General features: G+C 29.4%; 2 protein-coding genes across 2 annotated transcripts; both read left to right on the forward strand.

Moving 5' to 3' along the window:
* The first annotated feature begins 2,534 nt into the window (after positions 1 to 2,534).
* LOC129969288 (leucine-rich repeat and immunoglobulin-like domain-containing nogo receptor-interacting protein 2) lies at positions 2,535 to 7,403 on the forward strand. Its single transcript, XM_056083790.1, has 3 exons — positions 2,535 to 3,262; positions 3,762 to 3,910; positions 7,111 to 7,403. The coding sequence occupies exons 1-3, from the start codon at positions 2,580 to 2,582 to the stop codon at positions 7,254 to 7,256; spliced, it is 978 nt and encodes a 325-aa protein (XP_055939765.1). The 5' UTR covers positions 2,535 to 2,579; the 3' UTR covers positions 7,257 to 7,403.
* Positions 7,404 to 11,783: 4,380 nt separating this feature from the next.
* Positions 11,784 to 21,912, forward strand: LOC129969139 (slit homolog 2 protein-like). The gene is made up of 4 exons (XM_056083563.1): positions 11,784 to 11,899; positions 16,076 to 16,823; positions 18,597 to 18,745; positions 21,567 to 21,912. The coding sequence occupies exons 2-4, from the start codon at positions 16,180 to 16,182 to the stop codon at positions 21,707 to 21,709; spliced, it is 936 nt and encodes a 311-aa protein (XP_055939538.1). The 5' UTR covers positions 11,784 to 11,899; positions 16,076 to 16,179; the 3' UTR covers positions 21,710 to 21,912.
* Positions 21,913 to 24,276: the final 2,364 nt, after the last annotated feature.

Below are 24,276 nucleotides of genomic sequence, written 5' to 3' on the forward strand. Positions count from 1 at the left end.
TATCGTTTTGAAAGTTTTCCTGCATTTTCAACATTCATTGCCTTTTTTGTTTGATTTGAAGAAATCTGCTACCGAAGCCCATTAGATACTTTTAGAAACTTATGGTGATGAGAAACTTATGGAATATCCCAATTGCCGGTTTTGGTTTCAACGATTTAAGAGTGATGATTTCAATGTTAATAACAAAGAACGGCCTGAAGGACCAAAAGAGTGCGAAGACAATTAATTGCAAGACTTATTGGACGAAAATGGGAAAATATTGATATTTTTATATTGTACTAATTTTTCTCAATAAATGCATGAAAATACCTAACACTTCGGTGTCATTAAATCTTACGTGATGTTTATGTGCATTACTAAGATTTATGAAACATTGCTGAAAGTGTCTATTTTGCATATTTCAATGTACAAAAAATATAATTAAAATACAAGCCACTGTATTAGCAACTCTGATTGTGCTTATATGTTGTCTCTATGCTTTGTGTGTACGTGTAAAAAGAAAAAAATACATGTTATTTTTCAACAGCTTTTTAATTGCTATATTCAGGACCTAGAACATTTTGTAACTCTCAATCATAATTTGAATAGTAATTAATTAGTATTAAAGATTTCGCATAAAAGGTACTCTTAGTCTTACAGTTTCTTTATATATAACGTTTATTTGAAACTCACGCTCTAGAACTTGGCAATGTATATTTGACCATGAGACAAACAGGAAGTTTGTAAATTATTACAGGCAAAAGTAAGAAATTAAATTTTAATTTTAAAAAATATCCATTTAAGAGTAACAATACTAAAAGGACTCTTTAGTCTTAAATACTTAACACTTCTTTGATTTAATATTTGATATAAAAATGAACGGATGGTTATTTGCAACTTAAAGCATGACTCTAATAATTAAAAAAATTCAGATATATTCAAGTGAATAATTTTTAAGCAACATGATACAATGTGAATTTAATGAAATACCAAAGGGCATTAAAATAACTGTGTGTGTGTGTGTGTGTGTGTGTGTGTGTGTGTGTGTGTGTGTGTGTGTGTGTGTGTGTGTGTGTGTGTGTGTGTGTGTGTGTGTGTGTGTGTGTGTGTGTGTGTGTGTGTGTGTTTGAAAATATTTTCACTGTGTTCTTTAATTTATTATGGAAATATTTTTGGTTTATTTAACACTGGAAGAAAGCAAAAGAGTAATTGATTCAACAAAAAATAGTCTTAATATTTCAGCGTAAAAAAAACATTGTTTTAAATTGTGTGTAAATTAATTTTAAAATTGATTAAAATTAGAAAAAATACCGAATAGGAATGAATTTTCTCTTGCTATAAACTAACTTTTTAAATTTTAAGTTAATGAAAATAATTTGTAATCAATGGTATATTCAGGAATTCTGAAAAACGTAAAATCATAACACCATCATTTCACCAACTGCTCTGTATTTTTTAAATTGTGCAACTGATCCTTTTAGATGCTAAAGAACATGTGTACCAAATTTTGTACAATTCTGTCAAGTGGTGTGGAATTCTGTAAGGTTCAAACAAATAATCTTACATTTAAGGTGTATGTACACACTTGAAACTTCGAAAATCGTTCAAAATATCGAATATTTTTTGTATTGCTTAATAATGTTCTCTGATCCTTTAGCTTTCAAACGATACCAAGATGTTGTCAATATTCGAAATATTTCTGGAGTTATAATTATTTTTTTTTGAGGTGGTTTCATTAAAAACTCTAGTTACGGTTTTTTTTAAACTCATTTTATGAAGAAAGATATTTTTCCACTATGTTGCTTCATTCAAACAATCATAAATAGACTAACCAAATACAATTATTTATATATCAAAATAATCTGTATAAAATAGCGGATGTTTTGTGTCTCAATCAAAGTGATCTTTATAGAAATAAATCTTTAATAGCTATTTAAAACTTAAAATTACAGAAAAAATCTCACTTTTTCAATTCATTCTTAATGAAAAAATTCTTTTAAAAAAAACTATATATTTTTATGACTTGATTGAGGCAGACAACATGAAGACTAATATTCGGCATAAATTCCAACTAGAATTGTGTGTCTGTACAAATTAGAATTTAGGATATCATGTTTCAAAAAATAGGCTAATTAGCTCATTAAATATTATTTAATTAGTTAATAATTAGTGAAATATGGTTTTTTTCCCCTGAAATGAGTTTAAATATATATTAATGACCTACTGTGAAAAAACTGGATTTTTAAAGTTAAAATTTAAAAAAAAATCTTCTAGTGTGTACGTACACCTTAATTTTGTGTATATGAAGTAAAAGGTTTTTAAAAAGACTTAGAAACATATTTAAATTTCTCTTAGATCTTTTAACATTTCTTTTAGAGTTTCTTTTTCATGAAACATTATTTCATTGAATATTTCACTTTTTTTCGAAATCGAACAAAATAATACAGAACATACAAAATAATTTATGATACTGACAGATTACGTAAATGTTGAGTGAGGACATGCAGGATGACAGCTGTTCTCTTCCACCCCAGCTGTCTTCCTTCCATAAAAGATTTGCAATCGTCAGTGACACGATTCAAACGAAAAATTGTCACTGCATGATTAATAGTGAGAAGACATCTCGAACTGGTTATGCCATGATTTCCGTTTATTTGATTATTTCACTTTTTCGATTGGCTTCAGGATGTCCTGAAGAAGCCCTTTCGCCTTGTTCCTGCAGGTTAATAGCCAACAAAGCCAACGAAGTTGTCTGCAAGGACGCAACTGACATAGATAAATTGCAAAAATCGCTTTCAAAAATGAATGATTTGCCCATTCAGACCCTGCAAGTCATAGATAGTTCCTTGATGTTCTTTCCAAGTATCTTCTTCGAAGGACTCTCTATCGAAAAAATGCATCTTATTAACTCTACATTCATGGATCTGAGTGATTCGGAACTAGCCTTTACTGGCCTGGAGAACAGCTTGAAGAGTCTTATAATACAAAGGTGTAGAGTCTACAATGGTTGGGCATGGACAGAATTAAAGAACCTGAAAAGCCTGACATGGTTCAAGACTTTGAAGTCAGGTTTAGATGTCATTGATTCTGATATAGAGGATATTGCGGGTTTAAATCTGGAGGTATTGGAACTTACACAGGATACCGTGTCCTACGTAGATGAAAAAGCATTTTCTCATTTTAAAAATTTGAAAGTATTATCCTTGAAGGCTAATCAGATTTCTGATGTAAAACGATCTATGTTCCCCGAACCCGCGTTGAAGCTTACACAAATTAATTTAAGGTACGTTTAAGCTTTTATTACAGTTATATTCAGAAATTAAATTTATGTTTGTATTAAATAACTTTTCGGTCCTATTCCCTGATGACATTTTCATGCTTAATTAGCGCAACTCTTTTTATATTTTAATTCAGAGTCATTTTAAATATCAAAAATAAATATTTTAATTGGATTTTTTTTTTTTTTTGCCAAATATAGAATAATTTTTAAATATTCAATTAAATATTCAAAATAAAATTAAATATTCAAGAAAATGCAATTGAAAATATTTAAAAAATAATTTTTGCGCTATATTCGATAAGCATTAGACATTAGAAATTATCCAACACTCCAAGCAAGTTATGATGTTTGAATTAAAAGATATTTTTGAGAATATTTGAAAAAAAATCTCCCTGTATTTTTCAAATATTTTCTATTTACTTATTCTCAAAATTATTGTTAATTATTCTGATTCTTAGTTATTCTCAGTTTTTATATTTTTTTCAAAAGATTCTCTTTTTAGTTATAATCAAATTGAAAACTTACCTGACGATATTTTCACGAATATGCCGAGCCTCATTTCTCTCATTTTATCTGGCAACCATATCTTGACAATTGAGGAGCCTGCATTTTCCTCAGTTTGGAAGCAGTTGAAAAAAGTTGATTTGTCAGGTAATATATATATATATATATTTCATTTTTAACTTTATTCCTTTGGTTTATTTTTAAATTACTTCCCTCCGGATATCCCTCAAAAATGGGAATGAGAAGTTACCAATTGGCGATTAGTTCTCCACACCCTGGCGATACAGAAATGGTGTGGGTTACCCCCCCCCCCTCCTACCAATGCAGGATGTGCCTATGATGACCATAAGGACTCAATCATAGTTCTCTCCAATACTGTTGTAGTGGAGTAGCCTTTCTTGGTTACCTTAAGATTTCTTAATCGACAAATTATATTTTTATTCCAGATTGAAAAAAAGAACAATAACAGATACTGCTTTCACACAGATCTAAAATTCTTACGATAAATTAATCTTTAAAATTCCATGCCTTTTCTTGGTTACTCGGGGTTTTTTTTCCTTCAGTTTTTCTAATTGCGTTTGTTTTAAGTATCCTGCTTACCTAGAATGGTGGACAAACAAAAGTCTTCAAAATACAATATTCATTAAATGATATATGGTACGGGCTTTCATTAAACTCTGGTGAAAAACAGAATTCTGATTGGAATCGGGTAAATATTTTTTGGTCATCTGACTGGATATTTCACCGATACCTGAATAAATAACTAGTAAAGAGGAAAATAAAATATTTGTAAAGTGTGAATATGAGATTTGTGTGTGTGTGTGTGTGTGTGTGTGTGTGTGTGTGTGTGTGTGTGTGTGTGTGTGTGTGTGTGTGTGTGTGCGTGTGTGCGTGTGTGCGTGTGTGTGTGTGTGTGTGTGGAATATAGAATATTGAAAGCAAGTATTTTACCAAGCATAATAATATTTAAAGGAAATATTCAATATACTCCAAATAGGGACCTTACTGTTACAATAAATAAGGTACCAAAATGTGTGAATATGCTTTGTGTTCTGCAGAGATTGAAAATAAAATATAACAAAAATTAATTTTTTTTACTGCTTTCATAGCTAGAAAATGTCATTCAGTAATTGTTTTCTCATCTATAAGCACACAATGTTTCATTTTTTTTTGTCTGTAAATTTTTCTGAGAACTTTAAAAGAGAAACCTATCAACTTACAAGGAGAGGGCGCTAATTAGAAAATTGAGTTCGGGATGAGATTTAATATAATGGTAGTATACCATTAAATATTCACTCTTTAAAATATTAAAGCGCCATATTCAGCCAACTCCGTGAAAAAGGCCTTCAGACTTTTTGCATAGATTATATGCTACTAAGTTGATTCTTCGTCCAAACGCATGATTGTCAAAGCATTTTTTTTTACTTCCTTTGCGAGAGATTGGAGTTCGGTGTTCTATGTACCTTTTTGTCTTCATTTCTTTCATTTAATTCTTTAGAAAATTATTCAAATTAATTTAATAATTGACTATTAGTTTTAATTAATGTGATTTTTTTTGCGAATATAGATGTTTTATCTCCTGATGCTTAAAGTACTAGTTTTGTGTTATAGTTGGCAATAAAGAACAGACCATGTTCCTTAAGGAAGGTATGACTGACCCGTCATATGCCCTTGTGCAATTGTGTATTCTGCTTACTTGATTGTGTGCAGATGAGTAAATGCGAGGCTTTTTGAATTTAAAAGACTATATATATATATATATATATATATATATATATATATATATATATATATATATATATATATATATATATATATATATATATATATATATATATATATATATATATATATATATATATATATATATATATATATATATATATATATATATATATATATATATATATATATATATATATTTATATATATATACCATTCTTCATATTAATTCGTCTAATCTTCGGAAAGAAATTTCTTACAAAATTCCAATTTATAAGCTTTGCTAGAAATTCTATTGAAGAACCACCGTGCAAAAATGTCTGGTGAGTACTAAATCCATTAGAGACGTATTCCCTCCCGCTGCTGAAGAGTGAGAGTCTTTTGACGTAACAGCTGATTCTGATGGATGGCTTGGTGGTAAAGTCTAGGCTCTGGAACCGGAGGGCTTCAGGTTCGACACCCGATTCCACTGAAGAGTCGTCGTGTAAGCAGATTTGGTGCATGTTAAATTCGTCGCGGCCAAACGTCCTCTCGTTGATGTGATGTTGGAGTTTCGAGAGGGACGTTCCAGCTCAGGTGTCCTCCTTGTAAAATGACTACGGTTGAAAATTACGAAGTCGTCTCAAAATAGCCGTAGTGTTGCCTTGCGAACAAGATGTTAATATAATTAAATTAAACTGTGTAATTATGATTCAAAATTATGAGATCTATCACATTATAGCAATAATGTTGCTTCGAAATGAGGCGTAAATGCAACTAAAATAATCCCGTGCAATCTCAAATAGTGCAAATTAAAAGAAAAACGACCATAATCGCTTATTGATAATAAAATATGAATTGTAATTGGCCTTTAAGAATAAATAATTGCAATGCAAACATTTCTTTTTATTGAAAATGAGATAGAAATGGAATTTAATGAATTATATCATCTAAAGGAGAACCTTCAGAGTAAAACATAAAAGCACTGTCTGTTAAAAAAAGTCCTGATACAAATGTTCCTTTTTGTGTGACAACTTTTATAGATTCTCATAATAGCTATAAATTGTAGAATGCTACATGCAATGCATCTGATGGAAAATTCGTTCATATGCTCTTCAGGAAAAATCATTGAACCTGCATCTATAAATTTAGCGAATAGTTTATTTTTAGATATTAATGCACTGTAAAGGGGTTTTGTAAACTTTTAATTGGATTTTTTTCAGTTAAACGTTTTCAAATTTCCTTCCGAAACTTTTCTTTCTTATTCTCGCACAAAAGACATTTTTACATTATTTAAAAATTCGAAAAAAATGCCTTATATTTTCTCTAACTCGAATACATTAAAAAAAAATTTAATGTATTTTCCGATATTATTTTTCATTGTTTTATTTACTGGATTAATACTCATGCGCACTGCAATAATTATATATAATCGCCAGATTATAATATTTATCATAAAATAATAGACTGCTTTTACAATAATTAAAAATAATTTTTAAAAAATAATATAAAAACAGACACAAGCCCGAATCATTATTGTTCCGATGTTTCCGTCTTTAGGATCGAATTTCTTACAGTCTTTTTATTTTATTTTTCCGCCATTTCTTAATAAATTTAGTTATATGCATGTATGGATAACATTGCAGATAATCCCCTCAGATGCGACTGCCGTATGAAGTGGGTTGTTCGAGCAGGTTTTCCGAGAACAACATACGGCGAGTGTGACCAACCTTCCAATCTCAGTGAAAAGTCACTTGATGAATTAATAGTGGATGATCTGACGTACTGCTAGACAACGAACATCTTGTCTACAGGAAAGCGCTTTTTTATATTTTTGAAATTTCATAAAAAGAATTTCAGTTTGTAAATCTGATTGTTTTGAATGTCAGTTGTGTAAGTATGATAAAATTGAAAAATAAAAGAAGTTTCAAAAAGGCTAGTTAAAGAATTCTCAACTTGACTGTTTTTCTCAAATTACAATTGAGAGAAACAATTGAAAAGAAAATAAAAGTTTCATAAATGCACGCATATTTGATCTTAGCTTATATTTCTACTTTGAATGTGGGAATAAGCGAATTATATAATAAACATACTTTATTTTCAAATTCTCAAAACATACAACTACGCAACATTTCTAATATTAAAGCATGTGTGACGCTTAGCCGATTTAATATGGATAAATGAAATATTTTTAAAAAATCCATATAAAAAAACTCTAACATACGGGGTATAGAAATCGCTCTTATTATTTATGGTCGAATGGCAACAGTTAAATGTAAACAAACCATCGTATGAATTTCAGATTGCTCCACTGAGCATTTTTACAACTCCATTGAATTCAACACTTTGCTTTGGTTATGAGTGGAGGTGGTGGTTATTAATAGAAATGTGCTGAAGAGTATTCAGTAAAAAAGGCCACTCAGTCAGAGGAAATGCAATAAAAAAGAAAGGGTTTCAAACAGAAAGCTTTATCAACCTCAAAAAAAGAATGGTTAACCATCGACAAAAGGGATTAGATATGAAAATTGGTGCTCATACCTTCCAAAACGATTATCTTATAAAAAATAGTCTTTGTTTTATTTTAAGACTCAAAACATTATCTTTTTAATGATATCAATTTCATTTCTATACAATTCATTCTTAATTTGGAAAATATTTTTTGATTCAATTTGATGCACAATTCATTTGATGTCATCTGTCAAAGCTTTCAATTGCATGTTTTTGCTAATTATTGACTTCGCAATAGGATAGTCTTTTCATTTCCATTTTTATTTTGTTACTTATATAAGCATTTAATTTGCGATGAATTAATTCAATTGATTTCATACACTGCGTAAAAAAAGTAGAAGGGCAGTGCCTTTTTGCCAATTAATATCTCTTAATTTCTCCAAACTACCAGATATTTATGCAGATTTAGTTTAATGACTCTTGTTTTCATTTTAGGCAAAAATTAAACATCTACCACTAATATTATTAAGGAAAATTAGTATATATAATTTCCGATGCGTAAAAAAAGTAAAAGGACACTTGTTAATATATTTAATTTAGTGAGTTGTTCTTTATTTAAATAGTGATTTTGTACTTTGTTTATCCTTTTCAGTCAAAAAAATCTAATTTGTTTAAAAGTTACGTTGTTTCTCCGTTCTCAGAAATGCCTAAAAGAATACCTTTGAACGATTTGCAAAAAGGGCAAATTTCCGCATATCAAAATGATGGTAAAGGTGTCAGAGAGATTGCTCGATTGTTGCAGGTGAGCCCCAATACAGTTTCAAACTTTATCAGAAATCCTTATAAAAATGGAAATAAAAGGAAGACTGGTAGACCGAAGAAGTTAACACTACGTGATGAAAGAAAACTTGCTCGTGTGCTGAAGAAGAACAAAGGAATTGTTTCAAAGGCAAGAAATCAAGCAGGATTTAATCATGTGACGAAACAAACAGTTTACAACTATATTAAAGGATCTAAAAATGCATTTTCAAAAAACGGAAACATCATCCTAAGTGGAAACAAGCTCACATTGATAACCGTTTAGCCTGGGCTAAGGAGCACATGTCCTGGACTACAGAATGGACTTCTGTGATATTTTCCGATGAAAAGAAATTTAACTTAGTCGGTCCAGACGGATATCAGCACTACTGGCATTGAGTGGGGACTGAAGGCGAATACTATTCAACACGACAAATGGGAGGAGGGAGTTTAATGGTTTGGTTGGCTGTTGGATACAGAGGAAGGACAAGTCTGATTTTCTTAAATGGTAGGCAAAAACATACAGACTACATTCAAGTGCTAAATTCCGAGCTTCTTCCTTATGCCTCTGACATGGGGGGTGAAGAGTGGAAGTTTCAGCAAGACGGAGCTTCCATTCACACCGCGACTGGAGTCAAAAATTTGTTCCTAACAAATAATGTGGATGTTTTACTATGGCCAGCCAAAAGTCCTGACCTTAATATAGTGGAAAACATCTGGGCAATGCTAGTTCATCGAGTTTATGCTGATAGAAGGCAATTTGATTCGCAAACTCAGCTTCGAGAAGCATTGAATGACTCGTGGGACAATTTTTGTCAAACTGAAATTCAAACTCTATACAATTCACTTCCAAACAGAATATTCGAAGTTATAAAGGCCAATGGGAAGACCATTCCTTATTAAAGTCACTATTTTTTCATTCATTATAATGCTGTCCTTCTACTTTTTTTACAAAGTTTCAAAAAAGAGAAACTATTTTTGTTGCCATTAATATTTTATGTTTGAACATCAGAATTCTGATGTTAAAATTGTATTTTTGATACATTTGTTAAATGTTTCTAAAAAAAAATTCTAGTAAAAATAAAATATTTTTCGGTTATTGTTACAAAATCAAGCGTCCTTTTACTTTTTTTACGCAGTGTATAATTTATTCGTACAAAATAAGAATCATTTAACAAACTAAAAAGTCAATAATCTGGCGAACAAGTTGTTTGTTAAGTACCATGTAAAGAGTACAAATGTAAAGAAAATATTTTACTATGTAAGAAATACAAAGAGAGTACAGAAATAAAAAAATAATCTTTTTATCGAAACCAATATAAAACAATAACAGTTCAAACGGTTTTGTTTAGATAATGATTTGTTTCTGTTATATTTGGTATAATTGCTTTCTTACTAAGATTTGTTATTCTTTCTCTCATACAAACTATAAATATTGTAATCTAAAAATATAAAATAGAGATTTTTACAAATCTCCACCTAGATACATTTTTAAAAAAAATTTAAATTGGCATATTTCCACCTTTAAATCTCCCAGAGACTGATAACAATTTAGATTTTGTAATTTTTTTTAAAAAAATTCTGTCTTTGTAAAGGTTAACTCAAAAAAACCTTTGAGTTTTTCTAAAAAAATTTAGAATGTTGTTTTTGCAATAAAACTGTAAATTTTTATTAAATTTTGAACGAAATTTATTCACAAGAATTTTTTTTAAATGGTATATTATGTACAAACAATCATGATAATTACAAAACGCAAAGATTTAAATGGAAAAAAAATAGTGAACAAATTTAGATTCTTATTAAATTTTGAACAGAATCTGTCAAAAATCGATTACCCGCATTTTCACATGTATGTAAACTCTATAAATCGAAAACGCAACGACTTAAATAAATGAAATCTGATATGTGATGCAACTGAAATTTTGTTATCTTATTTTATTAAAATCTTATTTTTAATCTTTATTAAAGGGTGTCAAAGCTGGGAAAAAAGGCGTCTAAAATGCATATTCAGCGTTTCTTTACTGTGCTGCGAAACACATAACTCCCATATGGGGAAATTCTGAAATAAAATATTTCAACATTCATACTGATCTTGGCTCTGTCCATAGATCTAATTTTTTATGCTGGAAAGCTGAGAATACCTTTTTTAATTACAGAGAATGCGTACAATTTTCGAGGAGACCAATGTCGCTGTTTGCTTTCTCGTACAGAAAGAAAAATTATTGTAATAGTCAAGATGATTCGAACTCGATACTTTTACGAATCTCCGTGTTCTAAAACTCTCTGAACCGAGAAACAGATTTTTGGAATGATGTCTGCCTGCTATCTTGTGAACACAATAACTCAAAAAGATTTTGAGATCTATGGGCGAAAATTGGTATTTGGTCTTAATATCAAATCAGCAAATTTCTGCCAAATTTTGAATGAGATCAATACAGAGGATGCCAATTTCTCTTTAAAATTTGGTATACAGTTTTAACCTCTAAATTGCAGGTACTTTTCAAATTTTGAACCAAATTTGTCAAAGAGTTGACTGTATATATATATATATCTTGAAATGTATATATATCGTGTAATACTTGTATATATCTCATGCTACGACTTATAAATAAAAAAATGTTTGCGAGACCATTCCAGTTCTTTTTATCTGAAACAGTCTTAACTCATACATAAAAAAAAATGTAGCATATTTTAAGTTCTCAAAAAGAAAATTTGGAAGTACAAACATCATTTTTATGGTACATTAGATATTAGTTTTCAAGTTAATTAAATGGAAATGAAAAAGATAAATATTTTTTATCCCTGGAATACAGCGTAGCTTTTCAAAATTATGAATAAAAACTGTCATATGTCATAAATGTATTTTAAATTCAGGACTTATTATTACATGTTCATTCATCATTAAAGACTTAAGTTAAAAACATTCTTTTAATCTGTACTTTTTTAAATTACCAAAACTTTCCGATAATGGTAAGATATTTAATAAAGATAGTAACTATTTTCATACATGCGTAAAGTTGATAACAAACTTTATCTGGAAACTTCCCAATTGGCAATAGATATGATATGAAGTCTTATCTGTCGACCTCAAAATAAATAATTTTTATTTGGAAAATCTCACCTTTGCTTATAATCATTCATTTAATTTGATCTATATAAAGAATTTGCGGTATTTTATTTCCGAATTCCGTAAGTATTGGAATTTTGCTTGACATTCTTTCTGTATAATTTTAAAAAGATATTTAATGAAAATGGTGTGTTTATTCGTGAACAATAAATAAATAAAAATAATTTTAAGCAATGCGGAGCATAATTTTTCAAATCATTTTCTAGATTCAATTCTATAATAATTTATTTGGATTACATTTTTAAATAATGTATTAACTCTTTTCATTTGGATATCTCCTTTCAGGCACTATTCAAGTTGTTTTAACATTTCATTTATTTATTTTTAATTCTAACTTAAAATAATTATATGCATTTATTTTTCGTAACAAAGAATAAGTCCTTGTATGAAGTGAATAATTGGGCATCGAATTACTTTCCCAAGGGCAAAAAGTTAAGATTTAGAATTTATGATGTAAAATGAATTGAATAGAAAAAAATAGTCTTTTTTTAGTCTCAGTAGGTGAAATTTGAAATAATATAGGTCCTAAGTGCAAGCTTAATATTCAATCAAAATTTTCGTTGCTTTAATGTTTGTAAAAAAGAGGAAAACAATCTACTTCAAACAATCCTATCACCACTGAAAAAGCAATCAATATGATCAAATGATATATCAAATTTTAAAATAACATTCGTTTCGTCTGCTTATTTTGGGGTTTAAAACGATTATCAGAACAACGTAATTTTAAGAGTAAAAAATAGTTCTTTTCACAGTTGTTGATATTATTCTTGAATTCTTTTTTCATTTTCGAATTATAAAATTTGGTTGTTTTCTGTAAAGGGAGTTTTCAAAATTTAAATGAAATATTAAGTAACTCATATCTTAATGACTTTATTATTTTAAAAGTGGTATTTTCACTCTGTTTGTGCTTATTTTAACCTAATAAAGTTTATAAGTTGGATACTAACTGTAAATTGAATTAATAAATTTGCTTCTTAATGATTTTTGAGGAAGTAATTATAAAAAAAATTTTATATTTAATGTAAAAAATTCTAAGAATTTTTTTAAAATTTTATTGAGATATCTTAATTATAAATCATAGTATTGTTTATTAAGCGAAATCCTAAAGTTCTCCTTCAATATTATCAATACTGTATTTCTGTTTCTTTAAAAATTAAAAAATTAAGTTTTTAGGCCAATACCAATATATTTCAATTTTACTATTTCCGTTACATTTTTTTTCCTAATTTTAACAAATTTCTCAAAATATTTTAAAATCTATTTTATAAGATATTTTATTGTTTTAGTAACTGGATGTATATTTCCACTAATCTCCTTTATTATAATCAACATTTTGAGTTCGGAAATTGTATGATTATTAATTTCATCTCCACTATTGTCAAATTAAAGATGAAAGAAAGCTAGAAAAGCTATCTTTCTGTAGCAAGAAAACTGTAAGAAAGTCTTCTATGCTAGAAAACTGTAAGAAATATTTTTTTATTATTTATTTATGATACGTTTTTCTATAGCTAATGGTTCCGTCAGAACTATTTAAAGTAATATCAAGTTCAAAATATCTCAAACCCATTCCTTACAGGCAGGATATTGCCGCAACTGTGGAATTTAAGACATAACATTAAAATGTCAGAATCTTCTTATAGATGCTTTGCTTTCAGTAATATTCAGTGGTCTATTTTTATTGATATAAATAAGGTCAAATTCCTACTAGCATTGGAAAAGAAATGTGAATTATCCATGTTTCGTTTTCTTTTGGGATAGCAAATACTTGAAATCAGTACATTAAGAGAAGTGTTTTAATAATAATGCTCATCAGTAATTTGTAATATATACTTTAAGAGAAATGCTTATTGTACAAGAGGTGTTCAAATGAAAAGGTACGAAACGACACTGTGGGTATAAATGAAGACTTTATTCAAAGTATACACCATAGCCTTGAGAACAACGATCCCATTGATTAACGGGCCGAAGGATTCCTTGTTTCCAAAATTCCTGTGGTCGTGACGTGACCATGTCCTTCACAGCGTCCTTGAGTTCGCCATCGAAGTTGAAACGCTTCCCTTTCAGATTTCTTTTTCAGGGGACCAAACACATGAAAATCGCTGATATAGAGTCTTTTTTTTTTTTTTTTGAGTCTATTGACATGGCTGATATTGTCTTTTTTTGTGTGTGATCCTACTTTATCTTAATTATTAAAAACTCTTTGAGTAATACACAAAGCAGGAAACTGCAAAATGCTTAGAAATTTTGAAAAATTGTGTGCACATATGAGTAAAATGTTACATTTTCTACATAATTGCATGAACTAATTTCTAGATAGTATGGATTATTTTAGTCAGGAACAAGAAAATAGCAATTTCAGAATAACAGAACAATAGTATTTCGGAAGATAATACAAGTATATAATTGCAGACTGCTAATGCTAAAAAACTTCCCTAGCATATAATAGAAAATCTTATAAACAGTACTTTTCCACAAATTAAGGAACTAATTTATTTATGTTTTTTTTTATTGGACTTTTCAGAAAGTCACCATGTATTTTAACAGACAATAATTATTTAATATACGGATATTATTGAACTATTTTGATTTGTTTAAATTCATTTTATTATTTCATTTGAACATTGTTTTTAATTTTATTCTTCAGCTTCTTTTCTTTATCTTTAATGTTTAGCTTTTTTATTCTTTTCTATTCACATTAATCTTTGATTTTATTCTTTTTAATTTTATTCTTTATTCTTTAACTTACAGTTGACATGGAGTTCATGTGATTTTTATATTGATATTTTATTTTCACATTGATTACTCTTTAGGATTAACTGATTTATTGCATTTATTTATTTATATGTATTTACATTTGTGATAGTTTCAATGTGATTAAGTGTTGCGTTCATATAACAACTGAAATATAATTTTCACTCCATCTCAAAAGCTAGAGCAAATCTTATAAAAACAAAGTCAAGTTCGGAATCAGTTCCCCGAAATTGCTTTAAAATTATTGGAAACCACTGGCAATGTAATCGGTATTGAACAGTTTTATTACTGATCGTGAATGAAGATAAAAGTAAAGTGATGTAGAAATGTATAATACTCATGTTCTTGGGATGTTCCCTTATTTCTTAATGCTTTCCAAACCGAATATTTAATTATTTGTATATTTAAAAGGAAAAACGTCCTAATTACGTAACTAAGCAAAATCTCTTAAACAACTTGTGTAACTATAAATTTTGAAATCCTCATTTCTGTATATTCATTTTAAATTACTTGACGGAACCACAGACAGAACATTATTTTGCAATCATCTTATCTGCTCTTCTTCTCTCGTAGTTCATTCAGTAAAATTTCTACTTCATCCCTTTTAAATACTTTTTTAATTAAAAATTTAAATTTCAACTTTTATTTTCAAATTACACGACACTGATTTTGCAGTCGCTTTTTCTTAAACTATTCTTCAATAATTTTATAGTTGTCGTAGATTTTATAAAGGTGAACTTAAATTTTCAATGTTTTTGTGCCTCCTATTTTTGCTCGAATTTTCCTCAGGGCTCAAAATAATCCGGCTTCCTGGCTTATAAGAATGTATGAATTAAAATCAATTATTTCAGAAAAGTTTTATAAAATAAGGAATTTCCATATATATATATATATATATATATATATATATATATATATACGCTGTTAATAATTCTCAATAATAACAGAGTTTGTTAATTATAATTGAAGCACTAAGCTATATAAATATTTTTTTTCGAATTTAAAAAACCTAATTTTGAAATCAATAGATTTGATTTTTTATATTTAAAAGAATATTTTATGCATAAATATGACGATAAGATACTCGTCCGCTCAATAGCAAAAAGGCGGTTTCTTCTTGAAATATAGAATATTGCCTGCATATTACAATTATTCTGCATATTACAATGAAGAGAAAATTAGGTTATTGAAATGTGTGGAATAATTGCATTTATGAATAAAACTCGTTATCAAAACTTATTTCTTGAAATATGTATTACTTATGATCTCTATAAATCAGTACAATTGAATGTAAATAATTTCATAGGAAATCATGAAATTAAATCGAACTTATCTTTTAAAACACAGCAATAAATGAAATTCGAAAAGTTCATAACCTAACAATTTTTAAAGTAGACAATATTCTATAAATAAAAGAAAAATCTACAGTTCTTTGAAAAATCACATATTCAAGAAAAAAATTACAGCTGCTTTTTTTTTTATTGCAGCTGCCTTTTTCCCGCCGAAGATAAGAGCTCGATGACGATAACTTTCAAATGAAAGGGTGAAACAGCATAATCAACAGCTAGGAAAATCTCTGAAAAATTTAGCCATGATTTTGGTCATTTTGGTTATTTCCGTTCTTTCTTCCGCTTGGAGTTGCCCCCAAGAAGCACTCCCTCCCTGTAAATGCAGAACCACACCGTCAGGGAACAACGACGTCACATGCGTTGCTGCAACAAGTGTCGATGACCTGCAGAAGTCACTTCAAGGAATGAAAGATCGCCCAATAGACGCTTTGCGCATCATTGACAGCTCCCTCCTGTATTTCCCCAGCGATATGTTCGAAGGGTTCTCCATAGCAAAATTACATCTAATCTTCACTACTCTAAGAGACCTGAGTGATACAGAAGTAGCATTCAAAGGCCTTGAGAGCAGCTTGAAAACTTTAATCATGCAGGGGTGCGCTGTCTTTAATGGATGGACATGGTCAGAGTTGCGTAATTTGACACATCTGACCGCTATTAGGACAGTGAAGTCAGGATTAGACATCATCGATTCAGATATAGAGGATATCGCGCACCTGAATTTGGACACCATTGTATTCGTGCAAGATACGGTTTCCTATATCGACGATGGGGCATTTTCTCATTTTCAGAACTTGAAGGTGTTGAATATAAAAAGGAATCTTATTTCCGAAATTAAGAGATCCATGTTTCCGAATCCTGCCCCAAAACTCACAGAGCTACATATAAGGTAAGTTCCAGCTTTGATCATCTGTTGTTGTTTTTAAAATTTAATGGCCATAAATTATAATATATTTTAAATATTAAATAGCCATAAATATAATATATTATAAAAAACTATTTTTAAAAAATCCTTTTCCCTCTTTCATTCTTCATTTCTTGAGGTTTGGTTCATCTTTGCAATGTCAAATTCAATCTTTTTACAAATTGTTTACTAATAAAATATGAGCCTTTTATTAAGGATAATTTAGAGTCACGACATCTTAATATTATATATATATTTGATTAGAAGTATTTGCCACTTAAACATCCATAGCTTCTTCCAAAATTGGAAATTTGGATCTATGAACTGCTTCAATTTACACCTTAATACAGATAAACAACTGACGCACCATTCGTTTGTTTTTCCCTCTGCTATTGGCTACCACAAACTGAGTAGATGTGCTTAGGTACTAAAACTCTTCACACGAGAGATTAGAAGAATGCCGGAAAAGTTAATGGAACAAACTCCCCTTTTCTTCCTTTCGCCATATAGCAAAAATATTTTTAAACGAACATCTTAATTTTCATTCTTCAATTTATCTCATATTGCAAAATTAAATTTTCCAAAAACTAATAGTTTTGAAAAAATTTAATTTGGTCATTATATAAAAACAATATTATAAAATTATTCTTATTATTTAAAAACAATAGTCAGCTTTTAAATCGTTATATTAAACAGATATATTTAATAATTTATACATTATTATATAAATTTGTTTGTTTTCGAATGTTGTGAATCATTCTTTACGAATACATTTTACCTTTCTGATTTGAAAAAATAAGATGTCTCTTTTATTTACTACACATTTTATATTTGTGTTGAAAGATAAGATAAATTTCTTTTTCAAGTTTTCACAAGAAAAGATTTTCTATCGCTTCGAAAGCAAACAAATGTGTAAACAAATTGTTCGGTGAGACAAAAAAAAAAAAAAAAAAAAAAAAAACAGATAAGAGAAGTTTCAATGAAAACGAATTACATATGATAAAAAAAAACTATTAATGCATGTTAGTATGCATGGGTTTTAAATTGCTTTAAGCTTTTTCTTTGGCATTGTTTTAATACCAAGGTTTAAGATCTTACAGGTAGGATCTAAGCTTTTGCGTTAATCATTTATTTTTTCTCTTCATCTTTTTGTAAGTCAAATGTATATTTATTGCGATAATATTTTTAACATCAAAGTGTATCTATTTAATAAAAAAACTGGTATTATTTTCAAAATAAAGCTAGGAAAAAAAAGGTTTATTTTCAATTAGAAGATTTGGTTTTTTTCAATTTTGGATTTCGTCCCACAGGGAGGGGGGAGCACCTAATTGAGGATGAGAAGCTTCCGGTATGGTGGCTGGTTCTCGCCACCCTTGTAGGTACAAGAAAAGGTGAGGGGTTCGCTTCTCCCATTGATGACGGGACGTATTTCCTTAGGGAAAGGTTGTACCGAGGCCGGTGATGGTTAATAGGACAAAATCACAGTTCCCCCCAGCGTTGCTGTTGCGGCGGTCTGGTCATTCACCATGTGCCTTCGGGCGGGTCGAAGTAATGAGTCTGTGATTACTTTTGGATTTTAGCTGTAGCTTTCACAAAGTTTTTTTTTCCATGATTTTATGATGCATTATACAATCAATAATCAATTTCATTTTCATTTTTTTCTCTATCAACCAATACTACTAACGTACTCTTTCGCGAAAGGTACTTTAATTAAACCGTATTCATCACGTTGATAATTTCCTTTTTATGTCTTCTTAGCTACAACCGAATTGAAACACTGCCTGATGATGCATTCACGAATATGCCGAGTCTTACAACACTCGTGATTGCCGGCAACAAGCTCGTAACACTGGAGAGACAAATAGTCTCACCAGTATGGAAACAGTTAAAGAAATTTGACTTTTCAGGTATGTTCATAAATTTCATTGAAGCAATATTCATTTTCTTCTCGTTTTAAATTCGTTTGTTAATTACTAATTTGCTGCTTGCATGCTGTTGTTTTATGTAAGTGTTTTTCTTGTGTGCGCTTCCGTTGCGTGTCTTGTTTTCAAGTAGAATGAAAGCGTTTTATCCAATTTTGTGCTTTTCGGACTCTGTTCATCTACCGAATAGATTCAGATATTTTCGTAACTGTCGGGATTACTTCCCCATCATAGTCCCAGATGGCAGCACATTCCCGTTGTCTTGAAAGTTATACAGAAAAGATTTCTTGTTTGCTTGGCAGTCAAAAAAATAGTAGAATTCACGTGGAGTGTGAGCGATCAGTAACTCGCAAGGAAAAGTAGAGCAAATTTATTTGAACGAACACGCAGAAAACCAGCGAGTTTCTTATGAAATTAGTAGTTTATGAAGAAAATAATTTGTATTGTCTTTAAGAAATATTCGTAACCGTGATATGGAATTGCTTATCAGAAATTGTATAAAAATAAGGAGTGGCTCGATGTGAATAAATGGATGACTAGTCAAGAAAACTTTTTGCTGATTTCTCTTGAGTAGAATCTCTTATTTTTTGGAAACAGGAGCACAGGGTATGTGCTCAGGAACAGTGCAGAAATACTTCGTTAGGGAAATGTCCCCTATATGCGACAATAACATAAAAAATATTTAATGTCTTTCATATAAATGAATGTGGATGAATCTTCTATTAGACTTTCCTAGCTTATTAATGATTATTATCTAATTAAAATTGATATTTCAATAAAAAATATATTATATACAAAAATAAAAACTGTTTTTCAATAAAGATACTTAAAACGATTAATATGTTGAATATTAAGTTAAATCCAAAACAAAGCACATTTATGGACACTTTCCCTTATTTTTGAAAAGAATTTAAATAAATCTGTTGAAATCCCAGAAGCAGTTGGAGTTCATTTTCAACACAGAACTACATACAAAATGCACATTTTGAGATGAAAATGTTTTTGTTAGGAATCACTAAAAAATTCGAATACTGTTTTTTAAAATAAATTTTTGCATTCTAAGCAGTCTGTTGGGCATTGGAATGATTTGTTTACTTATTACATATATATATATATATATATATATATATATATTCAAAATGAACATCAGAAATGCATAAAACGGTTGTTGAGCTCATAATTTTCCCCAATTATTAGCAAACAAACAAACAAAAAAACACACGAAAGATTTCTAAAACGATTTAAGATTCTTTCACACCTAAAGATTTCTAAAAAATATGCTCTGCATTCATCGAACTATTAGTCATCAGTTGAAAATGGTATCGTCGTTCGAATGGATAGCTCATTATCGATATCGGTTTGACATATTCCTGGACATATAAAAAAAAATTAATAATCTTCTTATATACTTTTTCCTAGAATTGCACCCCTAATACAGATTTCAGAAGCGCAATTTCAAGCTATGTTTTTGCTACTATAAGACAGCAATCTACGTATTATGTATTTTTCACATTACGTGCTTGCGTAATTCATCTATGGATTTATTGTTTATGTTTTCTGTACAGGTCTTAAAAAATATTCGAATGAAAATAGCCTTAAAAAATATAAATAATATTTGGAACCTCTTCATCGTATATAAATCTGTCAATCAAAACGGAATTTGGTTCATAAGTCAAAGAAAGTAAATAGTGACCAAGGGATAATGGCATGTATAACAATTAAACAAATTGTAAAACTTATAAACATTTGTTGTCAAAGGCCTATTCAATAAATAAATCACAGGCTATTGAGTTTTATGTACTAGGTGATCAGAATTAAAACACCCTTACTCTGAGCTCTCTATACAGCGAACTAATTAATGTAAAAGCTCGAAAATTGTTGAACATACTATTCAAGATATGGGGAAACGGATTAAGCGAAAAAAAATTTGTTCCAGAAACACCGATACATAGCGCTGCACAACAGAAAATATGCTGAAAAGATACAAATAATCACAAAAAAACAAAAAAACATGCGAAATGGAATTTTTCCTTTTTTGCTGATATGAAAAAAAAAGAAGATAAAAGATTGAAGAAACTGAAACTGTCATTGTAACAGCAATTTCTCACTGTAAGCACAAAAATTTGCATAAATCCTTTGGTTTGCAGCTACTGTTCTGGGTGTAAAAGAAGGGGAAAAAACTAGGAAATTCTTATCAATGATGGCTATCCCTCTACCAGAACGCGCTTTGTTTGTGCAGTTGTTTTATGAAAACAAAGGAGATGTTGGAGCTTCACTTCGAGAATTTCGTCGACTTAAGAATTTACACAAGGTATTATTACTTCCACAAACACTCAGGAGAATGATCGCTCGATTCGAGAAAACTGGAGTTCTTAAGAGTTCATCTGGGTCAAGGACACAAATAGACTCGTTCAAATGTTGTTGATGTTGTACCGGTATTGTTGAACTATCAATGGACAATGTTGTAGGCTGTAGTAGTGCACGTATGCTATAATAAAAATGACATTTTCCTAATTTCGTTCATTTCCCCAGGCCACTAGTTCTCTTGATAAGAAAGATAATTATATTGCTCTGATAGATGCTTATTCAAAAACTAAATCTCTCTAGAAGCTTCTGGATAAAAAATTAATTTTTTTTATTTTTAAAATATTTTTTTAATATTTATTGTCGTTTGGGCAGATTTTTTTATATATATTTTAATTTGTTTTCACTGTTTTTTTTTTCTTTTTGTGATTATGTGTCATTTGTAAGTTATCTGTAATTTGTAATATTTTAACAGGTTTTTTTTTGTATTTTTTCTATGTAGATAGCCCCTTGATTTGCGATTGTAGAATCAAATGGATGCTTCAGGATGGTCTGCCACCTGCCACTTACGCGGAGTGTGACCAGCCACAGAGCCTAAAATTTTCATATGTCATAGACTTGAAACTGGCTGACCTCTCTTGCTAACGACAGAAGTTTCTTCGTTTTATTCAAACTTTCTATCAATTATGCTACTGTTTTATGCCGTAATATTTCAGAATGCACTTCTATTTTTTTTAATATAATTCTTTTGATTTTTGTTCATAACAAAAAAAATGCTTTTTATAAAACATTTGAAAGTGGAATAAACACATTTTTAAAGCCTAATAAATAAAATAAAATATGAAAATTTACAAGTATCTACAATTATTTCAGCATATCGTTACAGAAATTTCAATTTCCATTTGATTGAGCTAATACCTCCGCTTGAATGATGGGGAGTCAGTTTACAATCTTATCAGGCGAAACGATCTCTTGGACTTGGTTTGAATTGGTGTTCATTCCAAGGGGGATAAGCAACAACAACAGCAATACATCCATAATCCATAACATGAGCTAATAGATTTTGAAACTTCAATGGTCTGATGAATTTATATTCATTATTATATATATAGAAAAAAAGTCTAAAGCGTTGATTTCTTGATATTTAAAATAATGTACATGCAAATTAAAAGCATTTATTAGGCATTCTTTAAAGTATTTATTTATTTATTAATGGGAACGCGAATGAGAATTATTAAAATTCAAGAGAACTTTAAACATTTATTTTTTCATTTATTAATTTAATTTCATCTAAAAAATAATTATATACTTGCTATAAGTGCATCTACGAAAAACCAAGAAATAATGTAAAACTTAATATTTTTATAGTATGTAAAACAGAATTTCAAATAGTAAAAGATGTGAACGGTTTTTTTCTTGCCTAGATTTTGTTATGGTTGTTGATGGGAGCATATGAAATGAACACTTATTAGCTTACTTTCTAACAAGCTGTGTCAAAAAGTAAAGCTAAGAAGTATATTGTTCTACAATAACCAATCGATAATTGAAAATTACAAGTACATTTTTTGGAAAAAAATATCTCATATTTATACCAACAATTTAAAAAAATGTCGTTTCTACTATTTCGAATCAGTGGTGGAAAAGTAATTTCAAAATCACGAAATTATAAATAATACAATTTAATTTGAAATAAATAACACAAAAATTCCGTTTTTCCTAAGTAAGCCATCAAAATCGTTATGAATCGATAACCTAAGGTAGTAATATCTTATAATAACATAGTAAATTACATGTTAATGTAGGGTGTTCATTAATTATTGTCGGGGTTTCCGTACCTCATAACTTTCGAATAAAAAATATTACGCAAAAACCGATTACGTATTCGTAAATTACAACTCAAAAAAAATTATTAATGATATTAAAGTGTAAAGCTTGCACAATTTGCATTTTGTAGGCATTCAGCTGAAGGCGATTATGTATTCGTAAATTCGCTGAACAAATTTTGACTTTTGATAATCGTGCGGGTTCTCCGAGCCGCATATTCTACAGTTATGTTTATTCACTTTTTCTGACACATGAAAAGTGCCACTGAAGAACCATTTCCGAAGGTAATTTTCATCATCCTCAATTCGAGTCAAAATTTGTTCAGCGAATTTACGAATACATAATCGCCTTCAGCTGAATGCCTACTAAGTGCAAATTGTGCAAGCTTTACACTTTAATATCATTAATAAAATTCTTTGAGTTGTAATTTACGAATACGTAATCGGTTTTTGCGTAATATTTTTTATTCGAAAGTTATGAGGTACGGAAACCCCGATAATAATTAATGAACACCCTGTATAGCAAAAGGGATAATCAGGAATTAAGTCATTTTGTAACATTATGAATTACAAATACTGAGCATCCAACTCTTCTTTCGTCTTCAAAACATGACATGTTTCTACTTAGAATGCCTCTAAGACTTTTTATTTTTTTATTATTTATCTTTTTTCCAAAAAAGCAATAGAATCAATGATTGTAACAAATGATACGTAAAACTTACTCGTGCCATTCAGCCATGAATCGCATGTTGTTTTATATTGACCTTTGACGTCATACTCTTTTTTCCTCCTATTCTATATACTATAGATTACCAAAATAAATTGACTTATTTTATGTGTGTCAATTCAAAAAATAATTAATATATATTTTAAATGATAAAAATTTATAAATGCATTGACTGAAACCGGAGCTATCTTTATTAGAAACTTCAAATTGGAACTAACTTTTGGTGCTGTTATTTGATAAATGCAATAACCAGATATCAGCGCCCAAATATTTAAATGCTCAAGCTTAAGATAGGGTATTGCCTTTTAGCGAAGCAATATTACATTAGAACTTAAAAATTATCAATTAAAGAAATTCATCTTCACAGCTAAGAAATATCGTAATCACTTCGAAATAAACAATATTCATTAACAATTTTTCAGGAATTTTCTTTCATCAGCACAAAGAGACTATATTAGCTCATCCAAAAACTTTTCTCTATATTATATTTTATCATAATATCATATTATGCTGAAGCTACTATGGAATCTTTTCCCTTTTTAAGGGGCAAGATAGATAACATTACGACTTATTTTCCCTTTCGTATTTTCTCGAATAGCTATATATTAGAACCATTACAAACACATAAACCTCTAAAAAATATAATAACTAGATAATCGTTT

This window comes from Argiope bruennichi, chromosome 5 (assembly GCF_947563725.1).
Source record: "Argiope bruennichi chromosome 5, qqArgBrue1.1, whole genome shotgun sequence".
Lineage (NCBI taxonomy): Eukaryota > Metazoa > Arthropoda > Arachnida > Araneae > Araneidae > Argiope > Argiope bruennichi.

Coding starts and splice junctions, on each gene's coding strand:
- LOC129969288 (XM_056083790.1), top strand. CDS start 2,580: ATGATTAATAGTGAGAAGACATCTCGAACTGGTTATGCCATGATTTCC. Junction 3,263..3,761: donor CTTACACAAATTAATTTAAG/GTACGTTTAAGC, acceptor TTCTCTTTTTAG/TTATAATCAAATTGAAAACT. Junction 3,911..7,110: donor GAAAAAAGTTGATTTGTCAG/GTAATATATATA, acceptor ATAACATTGCAG/ATAATCCCCTCAGATGCGAC.
- LOC129969139 (XM_056083563.1), top strand. CDS start 16,180: ATGATTTTGGTCATTTTGGTTATTTCCGTTCTTTCTTCCGCTTGGAGT. Junction 16,824..18,596: donor CTCACAGAGCTACATATAAG/GTAAGTTCCAGC, acceptor ATGTCTTCTTAG/CTACAACCGAATTGAAACAC. Junction 18,746..21,566: donor AAAGAAATTTGACTTTTCAG/GTATGTTCATAA, acceptor TTTTCTATGTAG/ATAGCCCCTTGATTTGCGAT.